A 23,960-nucleotide genomic window follows, 5' to 3' on the forward strand; every position below is an offset into this window, starting at 1 on the left:
ACAGTGGAGGAGTCACTAATTACTTCTGCTTGAACTAAATACTACTACCATACACCGGAATAAATATGACATGGGATTCTCAGTAAACCAAAACAGTCATTATTGTTATCAAAAGGTGTTACGTTCCCCAGTTTCTGTGTTGTAGTTTGCGTATTTGTGAGTGTGTTTCAGGAAATGGCTTCCTGAAATTCTCCCCGAGCAGCTGATTGGTCAGCCCCCATTGATGATTGGAGAGCTGACCCTGTGTTAGTTGTTGCTGAGAGAGCTGATTGTTGAAGTTCTGCATTAGTTTGTTGCTCAGAGCTTCTTTAATGTCCTGAGTTAGTTTTTCTCCGTTTTTGTTGAGAAAAAGTTTGTAATATTCTGTTTCGTTTGTTCCCAGGGAGGAAGGGGAAGGCACCTAGGGAGTGCTCAGGCAAGAGGCCCACGGGCATACATATACCCGTAGTATATACACTGTCTATGCACACTAGGTAAGACCTGGGCGGACCAACCCCTGTATTTTGGTTAGTGCATCAGGTGGTGCTAGTTAGGTAAGTAGTGGGTAGGCAGGTAAGGTAGGAGAGGGTAGGTTAGGTAAGTTGTGGGTAGGCAGGTAAGGTAGGAGAGGGTAGGTTAGGTAAGTAGTGGGTAGGCAGGAGAAGGTAGGTTAGGTAGTTGTGGGTAGGTTAGGTAAGTTGTGGGTAGGCAGGGAAGGTAGGAGAGGGTAGGTTAGGTAAGTAGTGGGTAGGCAGGGAAGGTAGGAAGGTAGGTTAGGTAGAGGGGTAGGTTTAGGTAAGTAGTGGGTAGGCAGGAGAGGGTAGGTTAGGTAAGTAGTGGGTAGGCAGGGAAGGTAGGAGAGGGTAGGTTAGGTAAGTAGTGGGTAGGCAGGGAAGGTAGGAGAGGGGGCTTTGACATTTCCTTTCTTTGCTTTGGTTCTGTTCAGCCCCTTTTCCCCAACATTACCGTGTGACGGAATAAATTCCTAGCAAACGGTCAATTCTCTGCCTTCTGTCATCCTTACTCGCACCTACAGTCCCATACCTCTTTCACTCCACAGGGAGTTGAGTTGTAAGCAGGGTGTTGCGTTCCCTCTTCCTAGAGGCGTTACGTAACAAAAGGTTAATGGTGCGCAAATGTCTTCTTTTGAATTTGAATCACGTTCATACCATGTAGCCAGCCATCCAGAGTCAGGCTGCACAGGTCGAGCGATGGGTCACATGACACCCGCGCTCCATTCTGATTGGACACCTCGACAACATTCCCCTCTTTCCTGATGACCAGTCCATTATCACTGTAGGATGTCTGTGTGACATGACAATTGAATTTCACCTGCAATAATAGAAAAAGAATACATGTTTTATCAAATCATCCTTTCAAAAATGTCATTATTTGAAATACTGTATAGAGAACAGTGTAAAAACAGTTTATTTTAAAGTCCTGTACCTCTCCATTGTGGTGGATGGCAACAGTGCTGTTATTCATCCGCACCAACAGAGTGTGCTGTGAGCTGGAGTCTGAACCTAGCAGCACAGTGAAGGAGTCATCCTGAGTGATATCGTGGGCTAGGATGACAGGACACGGGCCTGGCAGCTCATATAGGTGGCCGTCGAACGACACCACAAACTGGTTGGCCACCAACAGAGCTTCATCTGGTGGAAGGAGGGAGGGACGGAGAGAGGGATCAGCCAATATCACAAAGGATGGATGAGACCAATGATGCATTTTAGAGGTATTAAAACAGCGGCCCAATAAATACACAAATTCTCAACGAATCTTTCCTCAATCCCTCACGTCCTGTCTTCTCACCTCCTTCTCAACGCTATTGGAGGAGAAGGTCCAAGGTTGGCAAGAAGATGAGAAGAGAGAATGCATGGGAACATACATTGAGAAAGAGCCCACGGCTCCAATCCCTATTCAAAATGGCGGCCTAGCTCACGGCAGAAGGGGCTGTCCGTGATCTTCCGTTTCAGGCGGTAGAGCTCGGCGGTGGGCCTGAGGGAGGTGAGGGCCTGCAAGGGCCTGAGGAGCCACTCCTCCAGAAGGACCTCTACCACCCCGAACTTCTCCATCCTGGACCAAGGGGCCCGCGCCAGGGGCAGGGGTATAGTTATGGACACAGAGCAGTCACTAGGGGAGTAGAATAGAATGAAAGAGATACTTTTTGTGTCTTCTGCCTGTCTCAACAGAAACATGCAACAGTCATGTTCCGTGTAGCTCAAGTACATGATAAACCCAGTCCAGGAAATGTTTACGGGTATTCTTTAATTGAATACAAAAATAATACGGTTAAACAAACAGAAATAGAAGCTCAGGTAGAGTTCATACCTTGCGGAGAGTTTGTACACAGAGGCCAATCGTCTTCTGACCCCCGCCAAGGCTACTGCCAACCTCAACTCTGCCCAGTGGCCAGTCTGATGGCTCACCTGGTACAAATATGCAAGCGTAAATTGCCAGAAATACACTCTTTCGTTACTCCTACAACCACACAATTTTCTCCAAAATGGCTGCCATACCAATCGAATATCCCCCTTATGTAGTATGGTGTCTCTCTCCACCATAAACTCACCACATCCAGGATAGTGCTGAGGGTAGTGAGGGTGAACTGGGCTACTGGTCTAAGATGAGGGTTCTCCAGTAGGGGGGGTAGGAGCTCCACCAGTCTGTCAGTCCACATGGACACAGCCTCCCTCCATACAGAGTCTACCTTCTGGCCTGTCACATCATGGTACGCACCGGCTATAGTGGACAGTGGTCCTGGGAATGGAGATAATGGAGGTGGCAAAGTTAGAAGGTGTAGGTATGTACTGTACACTCTTATGCACACACACAGACACAAACACTCATTCACTCACTCACTCAGAGACACTGAACCTCCATAAACTTCATAAACAAGTGAGTGACATTACTAGACTGATAACATAAACCCTAGTGGTTGGGTAAAGATACGTTTATGACAGGGTTAGACTCCTAACAGTAGGTCAAAGGTCACTCACTCCTGAGCTCATGCTGTCCAAGCTGAGAGGCGTGCTGTAGTAGGAGGAGGAGGCGTGGCAGACTGTGAGTCAGAGCGTGGCGTAGTCGGCTGGCCCTCCAAGAGCCCCACGCTCCTCCCTCTCTCTGCCCCAGCAGGGCCTCTGTTCTCTGGGTAAAACGTAAGGCTGCGCCGCTCAGCTCCTGAAGCAATTCAATGTCCTTAGACTAGTAGCAGGAGGATTACAGGGCATAATTGTCAGAAAGCTGTTAAGAAACATATGTGGATTAATCTATGGAGTATTAACATTTGATTTTGACAGATGCTCTTTTCCTGAGCTACTTAATAATACCATTAGGGCATTCAAGTAAGGGACTGTGTATTTAAGTATTCAAGTAAGTCATATACCACGGAGGTAAATGAATTTCCAAAGCAAACCTGCTGCCCGAATTCTGTCAGGAGGTGCTGTAACGTCTGCACTCTCTCCAAGATCTTCCTTCTCATCTGAGAGCCCAAATGGTGGACCTGAGCCTGGAGATGGCATTGAAATAGTGGGATAATCAAGAAACTGGTTTCAGGAAGTCTGACGGGATGTCTCGTGTTTTCATGAGACAGATCAACGGTCGCTTTCTATTGGATGTAAATCTCTTACCTCCACTGCCAATAGGCTCTCTGCACATCCCCTGGCCCGTAACCACAGGCTCTGATTGGCTGTGCCCACGGAGACGGACGTGAGTGACTCAAGCAGAGTCCCGTCCTCTCGTCTCAGTACTTCAAGGGTTAGGCCTAACTTCCGTCGGCCCTCCAGACACAGTGCCACTGTGAGGTCCTGATCTGGTCCTATACCTGCACACACACACACACACACACACACACACAAGACACAATTATGAACACCAAAGTCAAGTAAAATCTTAGATCATGACATGATCTATTGAGATGAAAGCTATGCAACGGGCAAGCCCTATATTACCAGCCACAACTTATTTTGTCCTCAATCTTCAAGCCTACTGTATATACCGTTTCCATATCCAGCTGTGGCATGTAGACAGCGTCCCTCTAGCGCCCCCCTCAGCCACACCTGCTCACTGCGGTCGAGTCTGACCTGGATCTGCAGCCCAGGACCCAGCAGGGAGGAGAGGGCACTGCCCCCTACCTTCACACTCCAGTTACCCATCTTAGACTACAGCACAGACAGGCAGATAGACAGACAGACACACACACACACACAGGCAAAAAGGTAAACACTTTACACGGTGCAGACGCAGATGGCTATAACCTCCAATGGTATGAACACATGACCTTGCCCCATGCCCTTGTTATAGTACAGTCATGCATATTACCATATAATAAACATACAATCCCATAATGTACATATATTGCAATGATGGCAGTGCTCACCTCAGTTACCAGTGATATGTTGGTGCTGTGTGCGGTAGAGGAGTTGGTGAGAGCCAGGGTGAGGCTGCAGTGTGGCTGTCCTGCCAGAGAGAGACGGGTCTTGGTGTACAGCAGCTCTGTCCCTATGTTCACTCTGTGGTACCCAGACCAGCCAAGAGACTGACATATAGATAGACACACACAGACACACACACACACACACAAAGCTGACTGGTTGTACTAAGTGCTTACTCTGTCTCTGTATAACAGTACAATAATGAAGTTAGGTCGACGATGACCTAACACGATGACATACTCACCAGGTGCGGGGGACAGAGGCCCACCTGTATGTGGTGCTCCATCCTGTCTCTGAGGTTGGTGTGGAACTGGGCCAGCAGGGTGTGTGAGGGACAGGGGGCGGGAGACACGTTCTCTGCTCCAGCCTCCAGCTGGAGGGTGTGTAGTCCTGTGGCACTCCACTGGCGGAAACACACAACACACACTCTAGACTACACCATTAACCCTTTCAATGGAACATGAGGCATTGATGATTTGCGTCCCAGATAACCATGTGATCCAGATTAGCGATTTCTCGGGCACTGATCACCTGATAAATATAAATGGCGTGCCTTTATTTTAACCGGGGAAGTGACGGAGAACACATGATCTTTTACAATAATGACCTGAATTCAGTACCTGGTAGTTCATGCTTTGCCTGAGGCTCTTGTCGCCCCACTTCAGCTCAGCATTCTGGGAGTAGGAGTTCCCTTCCTTGGCCATTGAGACACATCCCTCAACAGCCACCAGGGAAGGGACCACTTCCTGTAGGTCACACACGCGCACACACTCCAGGTGAGCTCCAGAGGAAAGGTTCGAAAAAGGAGACACATCTTGGGTGTAGCATTAAGATCATCTTAAGTCGATTATTGTTCGTCCACTGCCTACCAATCTTAGCGTTTTGGGAAATGCATCCCTGTTTCACCTTTATTAACCCGCGGGAACCGTCAACAATAGATGGGTACTAGAGTGGGAATTTGTACCCACGGACTTAAGTAGGACATGATATTGTATGTCTATGGTTGTACCTGCGCGGGAGAGAAGCGGGCACAAGCCTGTCCCCTGCTGAAGCTGTCCAGCCACTGCTGGCTGAGGGTGAGGGAAACATTCACAGGAGAGCCACTGTCCCAGGAGACATGGGTCTGAGCTCGCAGAGAGAGAGAGAGAGAGAGAAAGAGAGAGACACACACACGCGCGTCATAAATCAATTAAATTGATGCGTGTGTGTGGTGTGTGCACGTGTGTATCTTGCCGATACCTGATGGTTGCTTCTTTGCTCCATGGCCGAGGCACGTGAGATCGTGTGGAGGTAGAGTTGGGAGAGTGTTAGGGTGAATGGCTGTCTCAGCTCCAATGTTGTCTCACTACTCTCCCCCTGACCCCTCCACAAGGAGAGAGCTCGAACCTGAACAAACACAGACACCATCAGGTCTACAGTAGCACATTCCAGAAAGACAAAACAAAAGTACTACAATCATCCTACACAGGCACTTAGGATGTGATTGTCTCCTTCGGGCATCCTCTCTGGGGATTAAGGTTGCAGAATTCCCAAAGCTTTCCAAAAATGCCCTGTTATTTCAAGAGTCCCAGTCGTAGGGTTCTCCTGCAGCTTGAAAAAAACCCTACTGGGGATCAAACAGTATACTCATTTACTCATTCGCTCACTCACTCATTCGTCCAGTCATTTATTCATTCATTCACACATCGATTCATTCCAACGATCCCAATACATGGTTGACTCTCAGCTCATAGCTCGGTAGTGCAACCAGTCTCACCTCCTCCTGTCTTCCATGTCTGTTCCAGCCCAGCACAACACTGCCCAGTCTACCGTGGAGGGAACGCTCTAACGCCACATCCAGACTGCACCCGTGACGCACAGACGCAATCTGAACTGAGGACAAGGAAACACGTCATGTAAGGTAAAGGTATAATGTTTTCTAAGTTCTTATAAGTATATAGGAGCCTAGATGATGTCTGATATTATTTATATGTATATTCCAACAGACTCAAAATGGCTGGTATTTAGTCAAGTATTGCTATAACATGGTTATAAGACATTATAAGCTGGTTATACATGTCTGGGAAACTGGCCCATAGTGTGTAGTACCTTTGAGTATGCGGTCTCCCTGCTGCAGTCCTGGAGGGGCAGAGTAGAGGCCGGCCATGTTGAACTCCTGACTGCCCCACACGGCCCAATGCTGCAGCTGGTGGCTCCAGTTCCTTGCCTCGTACGACATCCTCACTGCAATGTTCCTGGGCAGGGGCTTCAGCTAACAACACAACCAATCGCATGGTCAAAAATGTATCAATTGAGGAATTAAACTGAAATCCCGAATCCAATTTCGTCTAAGGTTCCAATTACACGGAGGTAAATTTGAATTTCAGTTTAACCTCCTGAATTGACTGAATTGAAATAAAAAACTGACCTCGACCCTGGTAATACGTACATTGCAAAGTATTAGTACGACAGCTGTGATGGTGGCACGGTAGGAACGCTTATTCAGAATGCACAACTGTATCATTTTGAAATATTTCACTGTGTAATTACATTGTTTGCGGATCTGAAGGAACTAGATATCTGAAGGAACCCTAGTCTTCCAACAGACTTTTTAAAAAAAGCTTACACCTATATAGCACCTAAAAACACCGAATATGTTTGTTTTTGGACTTGGCCAATGTGTTTAGTGGCCAATGTGTTTAGTGAGTGAACTCATAACTAAGAGACCGCTAGTAGAGTGAATGATTGCCTACCTGTGGGTAGGTTTGGTTAAGCTCCAGGGCTTGACGGTAGCCGCCCTCAGTGACAGCCAGCTCCCCCAGAGCCCACAGCTTCCTCTTGCCCGACTGCAGCTCCACCATCCCCCTGACACTGGAGCCTGACTGATTCAACTGAACACAGAAACAGGGGAACTCTGTTAGACTAAGCCACATTTGTCAAACACAAGGCCCCGCGGGCCTTCCATGCCGCCCGCGACACGCTATGCTACAAGTCCCAGCAGGAACAGCCAACGTGCTGCGCACCAAAGGCAGCGCGTTGCCACACACACACCCCTCCTCCGAGACCAACCCACCCACGAGCCAGCGTGTGCTGTATCATATTGTTACTAAACATTTGCAGCATCCCAAGTGTTTAAGGACAGTGGTATCCAGATTCCTTGGGACTTTTCTACCCTAAACCCTTACCCTAACCCCCCTATTCCCCATAGTAAGTGGTTCATTCCAAAGTGCACTGAGGAGCAAAGATACACGACATTACCAAGAGTATGTGGACACCTGCTTGTCGTACATCTCATTCCAAAATCATGGGCATTAATATGGAGTTGGTCCCCCCTTTGCTGCTATAACAGCCTCTCTTCTGGGAAGGCTTTCCACTAGATGCTGGAACATTGTTGTGGGGACTTGCGTTTCCACTGCTCCAGAGTCAAATGGCGGAGAGCTTTACACTACTCCAGCCGAAGCTTGGCATTGCACATAGTGATCTTAGGCTTGTGTGTGGCTGCTTGGCCATGGAAATCCATTTCATTAAGCTCCCAACGAACAGTTCTTGTGCTGACATTGTTTCCAGAGGCAGTTTGGATCTCGGTGGGGAGTGTTGCAAGCGAAGACAGATTATTTTTACACGCCACGCACTCAGCACTCAGCGGTCCCGTTCTGTGAGCTTGTGTGGCCTACCACTTCGTGGCTGAGCCATTGTTGCTCCTAGACATTTCCACTTCACAATAACAGCACTTACAGTTGACCTGGGCAGCTCTAGCAGGGCAGAAATATGAATCAACTGACTTGTTGGAAAGGTGGCATCTTATGAGGCTGCAATGTTGAAAGTCACTAAGCTCTTCAGTAATGCCATTCTACTATTAATGTTTGTCTATGGAGATTGCATGGCTGAGTGCTCGATTTTATGTCAGCGACGGGTGTGCCTGAAATAGCCGAATCCACTCATTTGAAGGGGTGTCCACATACTTTTGTATATATAGTGTTTGCTAAGCAGGACACTATATACTGTAGTGCGTGCAGACAATATCAGAGAGTAAGTATCGAGTGACACACACAGCACTTGATTAAATTGTATCTGCTGGTGATGAGCAGGACTCGCAGGAGGTACAGTATTTTGATCGAGCTATGTAGCCTATTGATTCCTTGATGATGAATAAATAAAATGAAAATGTTTTGTTGTTTCTCTGTAATACTAGCCACCTAGCAATTTTATGAACTTGGCTTTATCTCGCCGGCTTTATAGGTTCCCAATATCGCAACCTCATAACCAACTACCAAGCCAAGTTAAGAAAGGAGACACCACGTAGAAATATGTTGAACCATTTATTAAAGAATGAATCATGCAAGTCTTGGCAATATAGGCTCTGCTCCTTTGGGGTAGCTCACTGCCCAAGCAAAGCGTCAATATATAAAATGACCTACAAGCAGTGAGTACGGTAAGCTATACCAATCCCCCAGCAGGAAAACAGAACCAGGTGGAGTCTTGGTTGGTAGTGGGAGCAAAAGAAGCAAACGCATACTAGCAGTAGCAACAAGCAGCAGCAGGATGTGTGAGCAGAACCTGCCAGCTTCAATGGACCGCCAAATATGGTAGGTGTGATTGCTACTAGCATCTAATTGGTGTAATCTCAGCTAATGAGTCTGATCTGGCTTTGCTTTATGTAGAGTAGCTCGTCTAACTATCTCAGCTTGCCTGCCAGCAAGGTTACTAGACTTTAGAAAATACAAAAATGGCTTTAATTCTTGGGTTATGATACCATATACCATTGTGGCAGTTGTACTAAATGCCTAAGGCATAAAAGTTCTTAAAGAATCAATGTGCATCGTTATTTAAAATGACAATTTAACAGGTCAAGAGGTATGCTTAGATAACCTATGCAGAAAATAGACCGATTTTTTACATAAAATTAGGCACAATGATTATGAGTCTAGATTGCGGCAAAAAGCTGTTTCAGGTGTTTGAAAAATGAAAAATGATCCCAACCAGCCCCCTCTGACAAGTATGGATAAGTGCATAATTGGAGTGTGTCTCAAAGTGGGCGTGTCGAAAGAAGTGGGTTGCTCAACAGCGATGGGTCTAACATCAGCGCTCCGTTATTGGTTGGACAGTTTTGATTGAGTGGTTTGTTTTTTGTTTCTTGCTATGCAACTACCGTACCACGAGAGTTAGTTTGCACTTCTGTTTTCAAGCCAGAGGATGAGTCAGTCGTATTTCACTGTTATAAATAATTGTACATTTTCACAAAACTAAACAGACTATTATTTATTTTTTATTAAAAGTAATGATGCTTGTATGCGTGTGCTTACTGTGACTGTCACCCTGATATTGGATACACTAGGTAGCTCATTTCCACCCGGTTGCGGAACATCAGTCATTGGCAAGCGGGAGCGAAGGACACTGTGTCTCGGTGTTGTCTGTTCATTAGACTGTAGACTGTATCAAGGTGACATCTAGATGGTTATCAATGTTATTTATTTCCTGTGTAGGCTGCTATTCTACTTGAAATAAAATAATGGGTGGGGGGAATACATTTTATCTACCAACGGCGACACCGTGATAAAGCTGCCCAGTAGGAAGAACCTCTAAGCAACACCAGTGCTCTCGTTGCCATGTCAGCTAATGTTACCAACGGCAAGTCCGTGATAAAGTTGCCCAGTGGGAAACACCTCAGGTCGGCAGGCACCTCCATAGAACAGCAGTGCTCTGGATGCCATGTTAGATAACGTTACCGCCAGCGACACGGTGATACACTTGCCCAGTGCGAAGGAGCTCAGGTCGGCACGAGTCATTCACACCGTGTGGTTTATCGACTTGTCGTGCAGCCCAGTCAGTCCCGCAAAACGGTCTTCAAGTGGCAACAAATCTGCCCAATTAGCTTATTCGCTTTTCGTACACACACTTGTGTTGATCCTCCCACTATTTTCGCCACGCCAACTTCCACACTCAATATACGCAGTTTCCCATGAACGGATTTTACAGCCTGATGCATCGGTGTATTCAACATAAATCGCGCTGCTCACAGGGGTTTTGACTGTACAAGCGGTACTCTCCTAGCTATGCTAGCTTCACCCTAATGTGGGTCCTAACAAGCTGTCTGCAACACTTGTCCAGCCTGGTGTAGCTGTGGCTCTCCGGCAGACATTTGCCAAAGCAGGCTTGAAAGAGCAAAGAAATACATGTGAATACTGTACGTTTTTAACGTTGTTCTACTGTATATAGGTTATGTCAACCCTTATTTCTGTGTTTGTACACATCAAATCACCGTTTTTTCCCTCCAAATATAATTATGACACCATGTCTTAATTAATAAAGTAGACTGCCTAGTACAACCAGTATGTGGAATCATTCCAGTCTTGCTCTGTTGTAAGAGCATCCATCTCCCTGCTGATGCCTGGGCTGGGGTCAAAGGGCCATCCATTCAGAGTAGGCACTCACACAGGTATAGAAAGACAACACATCAAGTAACAATAGCCTGCCAACAGGTGTCATTTGAGCAACTGCTAAACAAATGGGTTGGATTGCTTAGGATAAGCGTTTGAACTGGACCTCTATACAAATTGCTCTGTCCAGATGATCATACAAATGGATCGTACAAGGGGGTCAGGTCATAGGCAAACAGTCATTTCTGGGACTTCAAGTGTAGCATCCAACATATGTGCTTTTCATCTAAAAAACAAAAGAAGATTAGGTCTACAACAGCATCCTACCATCAACAACACTCAATGAGGATTATTGCCAAATACTATTAAGAATTTTACATTGACATTTTAGTCATTTATCAGACATTCTTCACAATGATAAAAATGGCAAAATCTTACCATTCCATTTCCTGATGCGCCAGCAGGATATCTCAATGGACAAGTGTCTTCCTTGAGTAAAGGATTTCTGCTGAGGACCCCTTAACTCTATTTAAATCATTAAAGCGGTCGCTGGTGAAATCAACATGACATGGTTTCTGATGAAGAGGTCTCATCCTTGCAAACAAATGTCAACCATCTACAATGTGCAGCGGGGAGTCGAGACACACTCCGAAAGAACCAACTCTTTTACAGTTTCCTCTTTGATCAAACCCTTATTTCTGAGCGTATGCCTTACAGAAATGTTTCGATTTTAGCTGGAGTTGCACCACAGAACTGTCTAAATGCAATCTCTCTCTAGCTAGCATGACGGCGGTGAAAATGGCAGCAGCAGGTGTGAGAATTAAAGAACACACACACACACACACACACACACACACACACACACACACACACACACACAGTACCACACACCTGAGATCTGGCGTTGAGTTGAGTGGGCAGATAGAGCAGCAACTGTGGGATATTCTGGACCACCTTCACCATCAGCTCCTTACTAGACACGAGCACAAACATCAACCAAGCGCATGTTGCTTTGTGTTTGTGTGTCCGTGTGTGTGTGTCATACCTGTCTGGTAGATGATGGCCCTGAATGATGAGGGCCACAGAGGAGCTGAGCTCAGGGTTCACAGCTACAGAGCACCTGAGCTGAGAGTCAGTCAGTCTTCCCCAGGCCTCCACCTACACACACACACACACACACACACACACACACACACACACACACACACACGTCAGTCTACCTTACCAGTACGTCTGTTAGGGAAGCATTTTGTGTGTGTGTGTGTGTGTGTGTGTGTGTGTGTGTGTGTGTGTCAGCCAGCCTACCTGTAGAATAGGACTGGTCTGACCCTGTAAGCTGTGTTGTATTGTGGCTCTGGCCTCCCTGGACCCTCCATAGGTTCTCCAGCCCCTCACATCCCCAACAACACGCACCCGTCTCCCCTTACAGTGCAGGTCCACTGACACACTCCTCATGGGCCCTATGGAGGGGAATGAATTAGGGCACTAAGGAGAAGTAGGCTAGTGGAGAAAAGGCATAACTGTGTGCATACTGAACTTCAAGGAGATTCCAGACATGTCACAGATTGGTTAAGACAGAACGTTATACATAGGACACATTTGACCGATAGCGCACGTTACAAATAGGGCCACTTTCTGTCATTCCGTGACGTTAGCTGGGTTAGTGTGCTAACCTGTGAATTGGGCGGTCAGGGCGGTGTCCAGACTATATGGCAAGTCTGTACGCGGTGATGAGGGAGGGGTCAGAGAGAGCAGCATGGCTAGATGTCCATCGGCTAAACTGATGTTCAGGCCAGAGCCCAGCAGCCTGTGACCATCCACGGAGAGGTGAGCCCTAGACCTCAGCTGAGACAGCACCCTGTGTGTGGAGCATAGGGCCTGGGAGAGAGGGAGGAGGAGGAGGAGAGGAAAAGGGCAGAGGGAAGGGGAGGAAAGACAGTGGGGTGGGGAGCAAGAGAAAGCGGGTTGGATTACACCAAGGATAGATCATCAGACCAAGGATCCTTGTCTTCTTTCCTTCATCTGCACTTGTTTTCAGGGCCAAGATTCCCAAAAATCATTAAGCATGAAGTTCATTGTTTGTTTTTGGGAAACTCACCCCTCATCAGTAAAGTAGAAGATAATTTAAATGTACTGCAGGGACACCCACACAGCCAAACGCACTCAATTCACTGAAGATATCGCCAAAGATATTCAGACTGGGCATAGCACTTTACCTCCATCGTCTGTGGAAAACCTCTCTCTTGAAGCCAAAGCCAACTGTGCCACAGGTTGCCTCTCAGTTCAGTAGCCAATGGACTGTCCTTCAGCTGAAGCCCCAGTCCTGCTAGCTGAGCTCCAAATTGGGACTGAATGGTCAGGTTCCTCACCTGCCCAGAACCAAGCTCTAGCTGGAGGCACAGCAAATGCATCATACTGAATACTTATCTAATAAGATACAGTAGAAAAACAGATCGATATATAAGCCAAGGAATCTACACCTCTAAACCCACTTTTCACATTATCATGCCAACCTGAACCGTACTGTGCTGGCTTGGATATTGTTTTTTTTTTCCACATTGTCCTTTCCAGCCTGGTTCCAGCAACTATGGACAACCCAGTACAGCTCGACTCAGGTTGGTTTGGCTTGGATCAGCAGTCTGACGTCTCTAACCTGCATACTGTTGTTCTCTGGCAGTCCCCAGTTCTTCAGAAGTTCCAAAGTGTGATTGACAATGCCCTTCACCCTCACCATCCCTTGACTCCTCTCTACGGTCATCTCCTCAATGAACTAAAAATAAAAGTGTTTATCATAAAGACGGACATATACACATACTAAAGACACGTGAAATTGGCTAAAATGAATATGGTGGATAATCATGATATTGCATTCACTATTACATTCATGATGACTGCAAAGAAGGACACATCTTAGGGTACATCTCAATAGTGTAAAATTGCTTCTTTTGCATTCTTTCCCTGATGCACGCTGTGGTATAATAAAAAAAAGATGCAATATGTTTACAGACCAGTGCAGATGAAGGAGAGGAGTCTAGGAAAGGAAGCAACTTTAGACTATTGGGATGCACCCCGCTCACCCCCTAGTATACAACAGGGCAGTTTTCTCCATAGAGATACAATATCATACTTGGGGCCCTGCGTTTTGCGCAGTGATGTGCCATGCCTGGATTTGAACCTTTATTTCAAGCTTTTTCATCTAACTGTTCCCTTTTGGTCCAGTACCATCCTCAGACAATTTCTATATTTTTTTTGTGAAATTCACATTTTTGGATAAGGCTTCAAATACAGGATAAAATATTGATATGTCACATGATTGCGCAAAGCACAGGGCCCTAAATAAGTGTTATATTTAATTCTGTGGTTTCCTCTCTAAACAGCTGCTGTTAATCAGGTTACCTGTTGGCCTCCCACGATGCAGTGGAGGAGCCAGTGGTAAGAGCCGTTGCCATGGCTCTCTGAGCGCGTCGTCATGGCAGAATTGGCGGGGAGACCCACCCTTTCTAGCAGGGGCACAGAGTGGTTGAGATGGGCTGATGCTTCCTGCCAACCCTGGCAGACACAAACAGAGGTAGACACAGTACTTGAAATGTATTCATTCATCTCTATGTTTATCAGTCAATGAACATGCATTGTTCGGAAGAGGCCGTTTGAAACACTGAAATGTTTGTAATTATGAAATGTATGGAAAAAACAGTAGCCTACCTTTGTTGTTTTCAGTGCCATCAAAGCCTGTAGTTTCTTTTCATCCATCGCCATGGAGACATGGGTGTCTAGGAGTGTCTGGGTGATGACCAAGGACCAAGAAACTTTCATCTTAACTGGACTACCCCATTCCTATAAAATATTTGGTATATAACATTATAGACCGGCAAATCAAACATTGGTTGAAAATGGATGAAGAGTTAGTAGTTATTAACATAGCAGTGTATGATTAAGTTGCACCTAAGAGCTGATCTAAGTTCAGTTTCGCAGTTTTCACCCAAATAGTTCAGGTTACGACATAGGGACGGGAAGCTGATCCTAATTCTGTGCTTTAGGGTAAATCAGTACCCAGTGCGAGACAGTGTCAAAGGTGTTGGTAGTGGAATAGAATAGAATACTTTCATCAAAATGTGCCGGTACCTGTAGTGCAGTGCAGTTGTTGTGGTACACCACTGCCCCCTTCAGGTTGTCCCTTGTCATCACTCTCGCTGAGCCTCTCACAGCACATTCCCCCAGCTGTAGCTCCACCTCTGTATCGTAGCCCTGTGAGTCTGCCCTACCACTACCGGTCACCACTATCCTACTCTGGCCCGGTATCCCCTCAAGGGCCGTGAGGTTGTGAATGAGGTGTCCCTCTAGCCTCAGCCCAGACCTGGCCCCTGCGGTCAGCCTCAGGGAACCCCTCTGTTGCCCCTCCACACTGGCATCCAAAATGGCCACCCAGATGTTGTGGTCATCTGTTCCCACAGAGCCATTCAGGTGGACCTGGGAGGGGAGGTCAAGACCCTGGGGAAATAAAAGGTGGATAGGAGTGTGATTTTGTGATTTAACTGCATGGCTTTCTTCAGGCATGGATATTCAGTAAGAGAGTGACTTACTTGCTGTCCCAGATCTGTTTGTAGGTGTTGGCTGTGCAGCACAAACAGATATGGGACCGGGCTAACTAGATTAGGCTACATACAGTAAGTTGGATATGAAGACTAGAAACTTTCCACATTAAATCAAATCAAATTTTATTGGTCACATACATATGGTTGGCAGATGCTAGTGCGTGTGTAGCGAATTGCTTGTGCTTCTAGTTCCAACAGTGCAGTAATATCTAACAAGTAATCTAACAATTCCCCAACAACTACCTAATGCACACAAATCTAAAGGGATGGAATAAGAATATGTACATATAAATATATATAAGCAAGGTGCAATAGATGGTATAAGGTACAGTGTATACATATGATTTGAGTAATGTAAGATATGTTAACCTTCTTAAAGTGGCATTGTTTAAAGTGACTAGAGATCCATTTATTAAAGTGGCCAGCGATAGTCCCTATGTAGGCAGCATCCTCAGCCTCTCTGAGTTAGTGACTGCCGTTTAGCAGTCTGACGGCCTTGAGATAGAAGCTGTTTTTCAGTCTCTCGGGTTTCACTGTTGAAGTCATAGGCCTGCAATGAGGATAATCTCTGTATAACGTGTTGCATTTCAATAGTTGAAAAAAAGAGGATAGCCTACCTGTAGCAACGGACAATCTGACTCCGTAGCCCACTGTGTCCGTCCATTAGACCCCATGTCTCCATTAGCTCTGATATGACACGAGCCAGCTTTAATCAACAGGGCCCCAGTCTGTCCGGGGCCCTCAGGGGCCCAAACCTCTATGCTGGTCTTCAGGGGGAGGCCCCTGGTCCGGAGCCCAGGGAAGGAGTGTGTCAGGGAGCCAGAGAGGTGTGCTGCCGGACTGCAGGACTGGCCCAGCTCCAGATTAAGTTCACGGTTGTCCATCTTTAGAGTACAGTGAACGGCCAGCTGGCAAGGGACCAATGAGAGGAGGCCCTGGAAGGCCAGGGATGCAGGGAGTCCTGTGCTCTGTGGAGAAATGTACATACATGGGCATGCGTGGTTCATGTGCATGTATACACACAGGCATGTGCACGCGCGCGCACATACACACACGCTGTAAAACACACATATGCAGTCCCTCGAAGTACATACACACAAACCCTATCTCTAACCACACATCCCAACACTATAAAAGCACTATCATGAATGCACACTTCCAAAAAAAACTGCAGTTTTCAATTATTCTAACGACACAAAACCCCTCTCCCTTCACTCTCACTTCCCCTCTCCCTTCACTCTCACTCCCCCTCTATCTTCACTCTCACTTCCTCTCTCGCTCCCCCTCTATCTTCTCTCACTCCCCCTCTATCTTCACTCTCACTCCCCCTCTATCTTCACTCTCACTCCCCTCTCCCTTCACTTTCACTCATCCTTTCTCTCCCCCTCTCTACTCTCCCCCTCTCCCCATCCCTCGACGGTAAACAAAGCGAAGCCCTCTGTCCAGCTGCATCCACAAAGCTCTGTCAATCACACACACACACACACACACACACACACACACACACGCACGCACGCACACATACACACACTGCTCACAATTAGAGACAAGGAGCTCCCGCTGCTAGTACAAACACCACAGGGCACTGATCCAGACAGAACACATATGGTCTCGCAAACCATCCTATGGGCTACGTCCCAAATGACAACCTATTCAGGACACTATTGTTAACCAGTATTCCCTCTATAGTGCACAACTTTTGACCCTGTTAGGGTGCCATTTGGGGTGCACACTTGGTGTTCTATCACAGCGACACCCAGTTAAAAATCAGCCCCGAGGTTTGCCTTTGATGAAGACTCCTTCTGAAGTTCTTCAAAGGAGACGGGTGTGTTGATAATATATAGGCAACCCCCTATTATCATCAAAAACCTGTCTCTTAGCTGGGGTTCCAGCTAGCACAATCAAAGTAGTCATAACTCAGATATCAGGCTGTACCATAGTGGTGATTAAGAGCTTAGTCAATGTTATTGTAGGGCGTGGTTGAAACCGTAATATTTGCGGTAGACAGAGCGAAAGACTTTGTTGATGCAGCAGGGTTGGCGTCAATTCCATTGAAATTCCAGTCAATTCCGGAAGCGCACTGAAATTCCAATTCCAATTCTCTTCAATGCTTTTCAATTGGGGAAATGTGGAATTGGAATGTGGTTTACTTACTGAATTGACTGGAATTCAAATGGAATTGAACCCAACTCTGCAGTAGGTAGCCGAGTGGTTAAGAATGTTGTGCCAGTAAACGAACGGTTGCTGGTTCAAATACCAGAGCCGGCAAAGTGGAAGAAATCCGCTGTTCTGTTCTTGAGCACTGTAGTTAACTCCCAATATCAACTGCTCCTGGTGTGTGCTGATGATGTTGATTAAGGCAGCCCCCCACACCTCTCTGATTCAGAGGGGTTGGGTTAAATGCGGAAGACACATTTTGGATGAATGCATTCCGTTGTGCAACTGACTAGGTTTCCCATTTCCCCAAAAGCTGGCCAAGGCAGAAACATGCAGGCACTCACAATGGAACTTAGCCCAGCACTAACACATCAGATTCCACTGATCGGTAAGCAGAATCAGATTTGTTTGTGCTCTCCTGGCCAGTGTGTTCTTTACCTGTAGTTCTGGGCAGTAGTGGGTCACATTGACGACCCAGTTAGCCTTATTCTCCCCCGAATCAGCCCTGATCCGGCACTGCCCCAGCTCCAGCTCCACCCCTACCCCAGGGCGTTTACCAGTCGAGATACCCAGGACCAGGGCACTGCGAGGGGGGAGGCCCAGGGCATGGAGCCCCGCCAGGGAGTGACGGATGGAGCTCCTGAGGCTGAGCTGGGGGAGGCAGGAGGATAAGGCCAGGCTGGCGGCCCCCCTCTCCTCTCCCCCGGTGTGGAGGTGTGTGTCCAGGCGCGTGGTGCAGCCGGAGCGGACCAAGGAGCCGTTCACTGAGAAGTACGGAGGGAGGAGAGTCTGTGGAGGGGAAACCAAAAGTCAGCAACAACAACCAATATATCAAATCAAATCAAAGTTTATTTGTCATGTGCGCCGAATAGAACAGGTGTAGACCTTACAGTGAAATGCTTACTTACAGGCTCTAACCAATAGTGCAAAAAAGTTATTAGGTGAACAGTAGGTAAGTAAAGAAATAAAAACAACAGTAAAAAGACTGTGAAAAATAACAGTAGCGAGGCTAGATACAGTAGCGAGGCTACAACAGCAGTGCGGGTAGCCATTTGATTACCTGTTCAGGAGTCTTAGGGCTTGGGGGTAAAAACTTGAAAGACTTGGCACTCCGGTACCGCTTGCCATGCGGTAGTAGAGAGAACAGTCTATGACTGGGGTGGCTGGGGTATTTGACCATTTTTAGTGCCTTCCTCTGAAACCGCCTGGTGTAGAGGTCCTGGATGGCAGGAAGCTTGGCCCCAGTGATGTACTGGGCCGTACGCACTACCCTCTGTAGTGCCTTGCGGTCGGAGGCCGAGCAATTGCCGTACCAGGCAGTGATGTAACCAGTCAGGATGCTCTTGATGTTGCAGCTGTAGAACCTTTAGAGGATCTGAGGACCCATGCCAAATCTTTTTAGTTTCCTGAGGGGAAATAGGCTTTGTCGTGCCCTCTTCACGACTGTCTTGGTGTGTTTGGACCATTCTAGTTTGTTGGTGATGTGGACACCAAGGAACTTGAAGCTCTCAACCTGCTCCACTACAGCCATGTTGATGAGAATGGGGCGTGCTCGGTCCTCCTTTTCCTGCAGTCCACAATCATCTCCTTAGTCTTGGTTACGTTGAGGGATAGGTTGTTATTCTGGCACCACCCGGCAAGGTCTCTGACCTCCTCCCTATAGGCTGTCTCGTCGTTGTCGGTGATCAGGCCTACCACTGTTGTGTCGTCTGCAAACTTAATGATGGTGTTGGAGTTGTGCCTGGCCATGCAGTCATGGGTGAACAGGGAGTATATAAGGGGACTGAGCACACACCCCTAGGGGGCTCCAGTGTTGAGGATGAGCGTGGCAGATGTGTTGCTACCTATCCTCACCACCTGGGGGCGGCCCGTCAGGAAGTCCAGGATCCAATTGCAGAGGGAGGTGTTTAGTCCCGGGATCCTTAGCTTAGTGATGAGCTTTGAGGATACTATGGTGTTGAACGCTGAGCTGTAGTCAATGAATAGCATTCTCACGTAGGTGTTCCTTTTGTCCAGGTGGGAAAGGGCAGTGTGGAGTGCAATAGAGATTGCATCATCTGTGGATCTGTTGGGGCGGTATGCAATTGGAGTGGGTCTTGGGTTTCTGGGATAATGGTGTTGATGTGAGCCATTACCATCCTTTCAAAGCACTTCCTGGCTAAATAAGACAGTCAAATTTGCAATAGCATACAGGCTGTCTAATTTTGTGTGAGTTTTTGTGCTGAAATCAAGTAATTATAAAAGATACATATGAGCTGACACATCATCAACAACATCCCACACCTGTATACAGCCTCGTTATTGTTATCTTATTGTGTTACTTTTGATTAGATTTTTACTTTAGTTTATTTAGTAAGTATTTTCTTAACTATTTCTTGAATTGCATTGTTGGTTAAGGGCTTGTAAGTAAGCATTTCACAGTATGGTCTACCTACACCTGCTGTTTTCGGGCGCATGTGACAAATAAAATGTGATTTGATTTGATTGGACCTGGGTTCTAAATGTGAGACAGCATTACCCCATGTGTCAGCAATATGCCATGCTGTAAAGGAATGCGGAGGCTCATCTTTCTGGTGAAGATTCCTCACTTCCTGCTTTCTATTGCTGGGAAACATGTTTGAGGTCACTTGTAAAAATCAATTTGATTGATTGATTTCCTGTTCCCGCCATGTTTCCACTGCTCTACTCATAGAAATAGAATGACATTGATTAGAATGGGTATGCCCGTTCTAGTAATTCTATTTCTATGTCTCTACCTTAAGTAGGTTACAGCGCTGACGGACAACCAGGGTCCATGTCCTTCTGTCTTCCCCTCTATGTAGACTAGTCCCGTGGGTCAGCATGGAACACGTATCACTCTCCAGCTCCACCTGTGCCTGAGTGGGCCCCGCAAACACGCTCAGGGTGGCGTCCTCTGGTATCCCAGCATGCTTTAGGGTGGCAAGGTCATGTTGGAGGACGGCCCTGAGGGCGGCGTTTGGGGATTGGCCAAGGGGCTCCCAAGTTGCCGTGACGTCCAGGTTGGCCGAGTGGGCGTCCAAGGAAACCCGGGCGTTCCCGGAGAGGGAGGCGCGTCGGAGCTGGGCTGACCCGTGCAGGTCAACACTTTCTGGGATGGAGGAGGCGGAGAGAGTGGCCCATTGGTGGTGGAGGGTCCAGCCCAGCTCAGCCTGGCTTTCTCTCAGTAGCAAGGATAACAGGCAGTGGAGAGAATCCTGGTTGTTTTCAAGATCCACAGTACCCCTGAGGCCGTCTTTCACAGCGCTTCCTATTATGGTCATAGATGTCCTGCTTGGTGCTAGTGCCCCTTCCCCTTCAGTGATCCGCACCCAGGCCACCCGCACCTCTCCCCCGCACTGTGTCGACACCACCAGGCTGGATCTGACCGAGTCACACACCCCGCTCACTTCCACCCAGAGGTAACACCACCGCTCTGCCCGAACACGACCTCTAATCTCGGCCTTGTGTGTGACATGAGGAGTCCCATACTCAACCAGGCCGTGCCATGCATAGAGCCCTGCCGCCTCCTGCCTCAGCCCCCCACTAAGGTCCACCCTCCAGGGGCCAACCACCGACCCAAACCCCAGGCCCCATCGCTTAGGCCCAGGCCGGAGCAGAAGCCTGAGGCTAGAGTGGGAGGGTAGCCCCAGGGAGAGCTGCAGTAGCCGGGAGGAGTGGGTGAGGTTAGCCCTGAGCTCAGCCTGACCCATGGGGCTGTAGCAGCCTTTGGCCTGTGCGGTGATGCTAGGGTAGGCTAACGCTAGGCCGTAGCAGAGCCTGCTGCTGTGTGGTCTCTCGGAGCGAAAGGCGCGTACCTCCACAGGTCGACCGGCGACGCTTCCGGAGCACTGGGCCGAGAGGCGGTCATTAGCGGCACCGTTGGTGGCGTACCCCGTGCAGCTCATCTGTGAAAACAGAGACCCCCGTTGACACAGTTTGTTTATTAAAGGGGGAGCAGTGGGAGAAGATGGAGGAATTTAACACAGACAGTATGGCACATGAGTTGGAGCGCACAGTTCCTATTCTTCTTTGGAGTGAAAACAACTGTGATATCAGAGTCTTGTTGTAAATGTGTTTTTGAGCGATTTTCCAATGTACAAATGTGTTAGTCACCTGCAATGATGTAGGTATCATTCCTTTGAGTTGCCTCAGGTGGTGCAATAGAGACACAGTCAGGTTGGCGGCGGTGTTCCCCTTGCCGGCTTCCACTAGGACGTCCACCTTCTTCTGTTCGTCAACTGCTATGGTCAGCCCTGCACTCAAACGCTCTGTCTCCTCCTACAGTCAGAGGTCATGAAAATAATATTGCTCAGTAAATATTAAACTGAAAATACTGCAATACATAGAAGTAAAGACTGAATTATGAATGTCTTTCATGGCTTGAAACCTGACAATCAAATGAATTTCTATTCTTATATTTATAAAAGCCTTAGCTTTGAGCATCGTTGATACATCTTCTTCGATATCTTGATAGGTCATCTCCAGGAGTATGTCCAAAATCAAGTTCAACGCAGCATTCTTAACAACAATAGAGTAGCGAGAAAGAAGAGAAAGGATGAGGAAGAAGAGGATGAAGCTGCACCTGATAGTGCCCTGTAGCCTGGATGGAGCTAGGCAGGCCTCTTTGGACCAGGGCCTTGCTTTGGTGCTGTACCCTGGTTTGGAGCTCCCATCGTGGGGAGGCCCCGCCAGTCCTGGCCCTTTCAAACTCAGCCTTCAGGCCATGAGCTCCGGTCTGTAGTTCTGCCAGCACTGAGAGCCTGCCCTCCTCCTGGGTCCAGCTCACCTGGGCACTGCTGTTACCTGGTATACCTAAAACATTGGTGACAGACAATGGTACACAATGTATGTGTGTGCGGATTTCTGTAATTTACCAATACTTGAAAGGGTATGTAAGACTTATGATAAACAGGGCATGTGACACATTATTTTTTACAACAGATTACGGTTTCATATTATCATATTAATTGAGGATATCTAAGGAGACAGAAAGTGTGGAGGAGAAAGGAGCATAGAAGGAGGACATCTGAGGAGAGGGAAGAGGAAATGGGGGAGTAGAGACTCAGAGTAGAGACAGATGGAGGGGATCACCTGCAGTGTGGAGCCAGCGGGAGGAGTGAGAGAGCTGGGCGTTGACTCCACCCCTCGCCTGACTGCCCAATCGGCGGCTCACATTCACACACAGAGACTCCTCCCCTGCCCGAGCGCACAACCAATCACTGGCCGCGTCAGGCTCTTTCCCCAGCATGCCATCCTCTTCCTCCCAGGTGTCTCCTTGGTCCTGTTGATGACTCAGCTCCACACTGTACACAGCCTTACTCACTGTCACTCTCAGCTGCCCTGCAACACACATGTACACTTCATAGTACTGAATAACACATTTGTGTGTGTGTGTGTGTGTGTGTGTGTGTGTGTGTGTGTGTGTGTGTGTGTGTGTGTGTCAAATCAATCAAATCAAATCAAATTTTATTTGTCACATACACATGGTTAGCAGATGTTAATGCGAGTGTAGCGAAATGCTTGTGCTTCTAGTTCTGACAATGCAGTAATAACCAACGAGTAATCTAGCTAACAATTCCAAAACTACAACCTTATACACATAAGTGTAAAGGGATAAAGAATATGTACATAAAGATATATGAATGAGTGATGGTACAGAGCGGCATAGGCAAGATGCAGTAGATGGTATTGAGTACAGTATATACATATGAGATGAGTATGTTAACAAAGTGGCATAGTTTAAAGTGGCTAGTGATACATGTATTACATAAAGATGCAGCAGATGATATAGAGTACAGTATATACATATACATATGAGATAAATAATGTAGGGTATGTAAACATTATATTAAGTAGCATTGTTTAAAGTGGCTAGTGATATATTTTACATCAATTCCCATCAATTCCCATTATCAAAGTGGCTGGAGTTGAGTCAGTGTGTTGGCAGCAGCCACTCAATGTTAGTGGTGGCTGTTTAACAGTCTGATGGCCTTAAGATAGAAGCTGTTTTTCAGTCTCTCGGTCCCAGCTTTGATGCACCTGTACTGACCTCGCCTTCTGGACGATAGTGGGGTGAACAGACAGTGGCTCGGGTGGTTGTTGTCCTTGATGATCTTTATGGCCTTCCTGTGACATCGGGTGGTGTAGGTGTCCTGGAGGGCAGGTAGTTTGCCCCCGGTGATGCGTTGTGCAGACCTCACTACCCTCTGGAGAGCCTTACGGTTGTGGGCGGAGCAGTTGCCGTACCAGGCGGTGATACAGCCCGACAGGATGCTCTCGATTGTGCATCTGTAGAAGTTTGTGAGTGCTTTTGTTGACAAGCCGAATTTCTTCAGCCTCCTGAGGTTGAAGAGGCGCTGCTGCGCCTTCTTCACGATGCTGTCTGTGTGGGTGGACCAATTCAGTTTGTCTGTGATGTGTACACCGAGGAACTTAAAACTTACTAC

At 47.4% G+C, this 23,960-nt stretch overlaps 1 protein-coding gene across 2 annotated transcripts in view; it reads right to left on the reverse strand.

The window, feature by feature from the left end:
• LOC112260193 overlaps positions 1–23,960 on the reverse strand; it is a 62,148-nt gene that overhangs the window by 2,889 nt on the left and 35,299 nt on the right. For both annotated transcript variants that reach the window (XM_024435110.2, XM_024435109.2), the window contains exons 39-70: positions 22,606–22,854; positions 22,097–22,326; positions 21,628–21,792; positions 21,330–21,419; positions 17,953–18,303; positions 15,975–16,325; positions 14,888–15,253; positions 14,468–14,599; positions 14,162–14,314; positions 13,419–13,535; positions 12,982–13,155; positions 12,439–12,643; positions 12,071–12,225; positions 11,811–11,923; positions 11,657–11,738; positions 7,142–7,279; positions 6,498–6,660; positions 6,166–6,281; positions 5,649–5,795; positions 5,419–5,532; positions 5,030–5,155; positions 4,654–4,812; positions 4,355–4,513; positions 3,974–4,136; positions 3,606–3,799; positions 3,392–3,484; positions 2,976–3,180; positions 2,549–2,736; positions 2,308–2,405; positions 1,919–2,109; positions 1,426–1,631; positions 1,149–1,311 (exon numbers count right to left, since the gene is read on the reverse strand). In XM_024435110.2, the coding sequence (XP_024290878.1) occupies positions 1,149–1,311; positions 1,426–1,631; positions 1,919–2,109; positions 2,308–2,405; positions 2,549–2,736; positions 2,976–3,180; positions 3,392–3,484; positions 3,606–3,799; positions 3,974–4,136; positions 4,355–4,513; positions 4,654–4,812; positions 5,030–5,155; positions 5,419–5,532; positions 5,649–5,795; positions 6,166–6,281; positions 6,498–6,660; positions 7,142–7,279; positions 11,657–11,738; positions 11,811–11,923; positions 12,071–12,225; positions 12,439–12,643; positions 12,982–13,155; positions 13,419–13,535; positions 14,162–14,314; positions 14,468–14,599; positions 14,888–15,253; positions 15,975–16,325; positions 17,953–18,303; positions 21,330–21,419; positions 21,628–21,792; positions 22,097–22,326; positions 22,606–22,854 (5,556 nt within the window). The remainder of the gene's footprint in view (positions 1–1,148; positions 1,312–1,425; positions 1,632–1,918; positions 2,110–2,307; positions 2,406–2,548; positions 2,737–2,975; positions 3,181–3,391; positions 3,485–3,605; positions 3,800–3,973; positions 4,137–4,354; positions 4,514–4,653; positions 4,813–5,029; positions 5,156–5,418; positions 5,533–5,648; positions 5,796–6,165; positions 6,282–6,497; positions 6,661–7,141; positions 7,280–11,656; positions 11,739–11,810; positions 11,924–12,070; positions 12,226–12,438; positions 12,644–12,981; positions 13,156–13,418; positions 13,536–14,161; positions 14,315–14,467; positions 14,600–14,887; positions 15,254–15,974; positions 16,326–17,952; positions 18,304–21,329; positions 21,420–21,627; positions 21,793–22,096; positions 22,327–22,605; positions 22,855–23,960) is intronic.

The sequence above is a fragment of the Oncorhynchus tshawytscha genome, linkage group LG10 (genome assembly GCF_018296145.1).
Source record: "Oncorhynchus tshawytscha isolate Ot180627B linkage group LG10, Otsh_v2.0, whole genome shotgun sequence".
Lineage (NCBI taxonomy): Eukaryota > Metazoa > Chordata > Actinopteri > Salmoniformes > Salmonidae > Oncorhynchus > Oncorhynchus tshawytscha.